Source organism: Mandrillus leucophaeus, unplaced genomic scaffold (genome assembly GCF_000951045.1).
Source record: "Mandrillus leucophaeus isolate KB7577 unplaced genomic scaffold, Mleu.le_1.0 Scaffold212, whole genome shotgun sequence".
Lineage (NCBI taxonomy): Eukaryota > Metazoa > Chordata > Mammalia > Primates > Cercopithecidae > Mandrillus > Mandrillus leucophaeus.
Window position 1 is genome coordinate 506,143 of NW_012102166.1, and position 3,259 is coordinate 509,401.

The window sequence follows — 3,259 nt, forward strand, 5'->3', positions numbered from 1 at the left end:
AAAGGAACAAGCACCGGGGCAGACGGAGACCTGCGTTGCCCATGAGTCCTCACTCATGGGTACACATTAACACCACTGTAGGGACTCAGTTTCACCATGTGGACAGTGGGGCCCAAATGTTGTCTGAAGACATCCCTCCCAACTCCAACATTCTTGGAAGTTAGGGGAGCAGGTGGTTTCTGTGGGACGGGCTCTCAAGAGGGCTGGGTACTGGCTGTGGGTAGTCACCTGGAAGATGGCAAAGGTCTCAGCGTAGCGGTCCAGGATGGGCTGGGGATGGTCTGTCTGTCCCTCAGGGGTCTGGAGTTGGTAGCTGACCTTGACACTGGCATTGGAGAAGCAGTCCTCCTCATGGAGCTGTGGGGTCACCATGAAAGGCAGGGTTAGAGTTCGATGTGGGGGAGAAGATGACAACAAGAATGCTTTTTTTTGAGACGGAGTCTTGCTCTGTCGCCCAGGCTGGAGTGCAGTGGCGCGATCTTGGCTCACTGCAACTTCCGCCTCCCAGGTTCAAGCGATTCTCCTGTCTCAGCCTCTCGAGTAGCTGCAATTACAGGTGCGCGCCACCACACCCAGCTAATTTTTGTATTTTTAGTAGAGACAGGGTTTCACCATGTTGGCCAGGCTGGTCTCGAACTCCTGACCTCAGGTGATGTGCCCGCCTCAGCATCCCAAAGTGTTGGGATTACAGGCATAAGCGACCGCGCTCGTCCATCTTTTTTTTTTTTTTTTTTTTTTTTAAGATAAGGTCTCACTCACTCTGTCACCCAGTCTGGAGTACAGCGGCATCATCATGGCCCACTGCAGCCTCAACCACCTGAGCTCAAGAAATCTACCCACCTCTGCCTCCCAAAGCACTGGGATTCCAAATGTGAGCCACCGCGCCTGGCAAGAATACTTCCTGCTTTGATGTTGTCATAAGAAGAAATAAACAATAAAAGTGGTGAGTCAGAGGTCCTAAGCATCTTCCAAATAAGCCAGGCTGAAGGGACATGTCCTTCAAGCAAGCTGCCAAGTGCTTTGGGAAAATCTCCTTCGTTCTACTGTGGTTTTGTGTCTCATAGCTCCTGTGGTTCTCACCCCAGTCACAAAGGGGTAAAGAACTGGCTCAGACAGAAAGGAAGAGTCACAGCCACACTTGTGTTTATCAAGATCTTTCTCTTCTTTTTTTTTTTTTTTTTTTTTTTTTAAGACGAAGTCTTGCTCTGTCGCCCAGGCTGGAGTGCAGTGGCTCAATCTCAGCTCACTGCAACCTCTGCCTCTTAGGTTCAAGGTTCTCCTGCCTCAGTCTCCCAAGTACCTGGGACTACAGGTGCATACCACCATACCTGGCTAATTTTTTTTTTTTTTTTTTTAGTGGACACAGGGTTTTACCACATTGGTCAGGCTGGTCTCGAACTCCTGACCTCAGGTGATCCACCCACCTCAGCCTCCCAAAGTGCTGGGATTAGAGGCGTGGGCCACGGCGCCCAGCCGACCAAAATCTTTCTCCAAGCAACATGGAGGACATATTAGAGAGGTAAGAGAGAAGATAAGGAGATTGCTTAGCCTACCATTTGCCACTGTCTTTGTTTAAATGAGTCTTTCTGCCACCATAAGAGCCTTGAGGCCATGGGAGTAAGGGAGCATGATCCTCTCGTAGAGGATGTGATTAAGCCTTTATTTAAGGAAGGCTGTAGACTTGCTAGAAACTTTCTTAATCCAATTAATAATCACTTTGGGGGTAAATGTGTATTCAGAAGAATAATTCATGCATTTGTTTATTGGAACACACGATCCAGATAGATCCAAAGTTCTAGATCCTGTCAGGCTTTGAATCCCGACATGCTATTTTTTTTTTTTTTTCCACGTCTCTGGGCACCTTTGCCAGGAGTAAACCTTTTTTTTTTTTTTTTTTTTTGAGACGGAGTCTCGCTGTGCCTCCCAGGCTGGAGTGCAGTGGCACGATCTCCGCTCACTGCAAGCTCCGCCCTGTCTCTTATACACATCTAGATGTGTATAAGAGACAGGATCTGCCCGCTTCGGCCTCCCAAAGTGCTGGGATTACACGCATAAGCCACCGCACCTGGCCTGTTAGGATTATTTCAATCACCTCATTTGTAGGGATGGGTATGTGCCCTTCACTGCGTTACCTCAAATCCTTTCTTAATGACACAGACCCCTCCAGACTCCCATCCAAACCCCCCCACTTACCTCTCCCTCTGTGGGCACGAGCAGGAGGTCCTCACAAAGATGGGACCCGCTGCTCCACTCCCTTAGGCAGCCCAGGCAGCTTCTCCCATCTGAACACTGCAGCCTTTTCCTCTCCTTCCCCACATCTACGTCCAGCGTGAAGTTGAGAAATGCCCCGCGAAGACCTGGGAATGAAGACCAGACCTTCCTGATGAGGTGGGGATGAGCCGGCCGCAGACAGAAGGCCCCCAGCCTGCCTGAGGTTCCTTGTAGCCCCTGCTGAACAGTGTCCCCATGCAGGTACTTCCCTGGGGCTGGACTCCTGCATCGCTTTTTCAAAGATATTTTCTCACTGTCTGCTGACACCTGACCAGGGCCTCTGAGTGCTCCAGCCCCAAACCTGGAGCAGCACGTTCCCAGGACTGAGTCAGCCTTCCTTAGGGAAGGAGGGCTCGGGAAGCAGGTTGAGATTGACGAAGAAAACAAGGAGGAAGAGAGACAATGAAGAGAATGGAGAGGGAAAGAGGGAAACGATGGAGGAGAACCCCAGGACGGCAGAGCTGGAAGCACCGTGGAGATTCTGGGGCCGCCTCTCTTACTGTTCAGAACAGAACTGGCTCAGCTAAGGAAAGACGCTTGCCCAGCATCGCACAGCCCAGCGAGCTCTGTGTCCTGGAAGAGACAGGTCTGTCATTTTCAACCCCCAGCTGGGATAATAGCCCTCTGCTTTGGGAAGGCCACCTCACCCCAGGAGACTGCTCTCCGCCCGGTGGGAGGGAGAGACCATCTCAGAGATTGCTCCTGGGAGGTTAAACCTCGGGGACTGTTGCTGAGGAATCGTTCTGCGGGAAGCTCTTGGGTGGACCGTAAATACCTGTGCTGTGAAAGCCATACCCGCCACCTCCTTTCTGGAAACAGTCTCCTAATGAGTTTCAGGTAAGGAAAGAGAAACCGGACCTCTGCCAGGTGATCCCATCCCACCTGGGTCAGAGGCACACAGTGAGGAGGGAAGGGGAGAAGTCACAAGTCAGAGAGAAAGAGAAGGGTGCGTCTCAGGAGCCCCTGCACACACGCACACACGTGGGCA

At 51.5% G+C, this 3,259-nt stretch overlaps 1 protein-coding gene across 1 annotated transcript in view; it reads right to left on the reverse strand.

Moving 5' to 3' along the window:
• ITGAE (integrin, alpha E (antigen CD103, human mucosal lymphocyte antigen 1; alpha polypeptide)) overlaps nt 1-3,259 on the reverse strand; it is a 101,934-nt gene that overhangs the window by 45,178 nt on the left and 53,497 nt on the right. Inside the window, exons 16-17 of the mRNA XM_011980454.1 lie at nt 2,194-2,380; nt 229-357 (exon numbers count right to left, since the gene is read on the reverse strand). Coding sequence (XP_011835844.1) covers nt 229-357; nt 2,194-2,380 — 316 coding nt within the window. The remainder of the gene's footprint in view (nt 1-228; nt 358-2,193; nt 2,381-3,259) is intronic.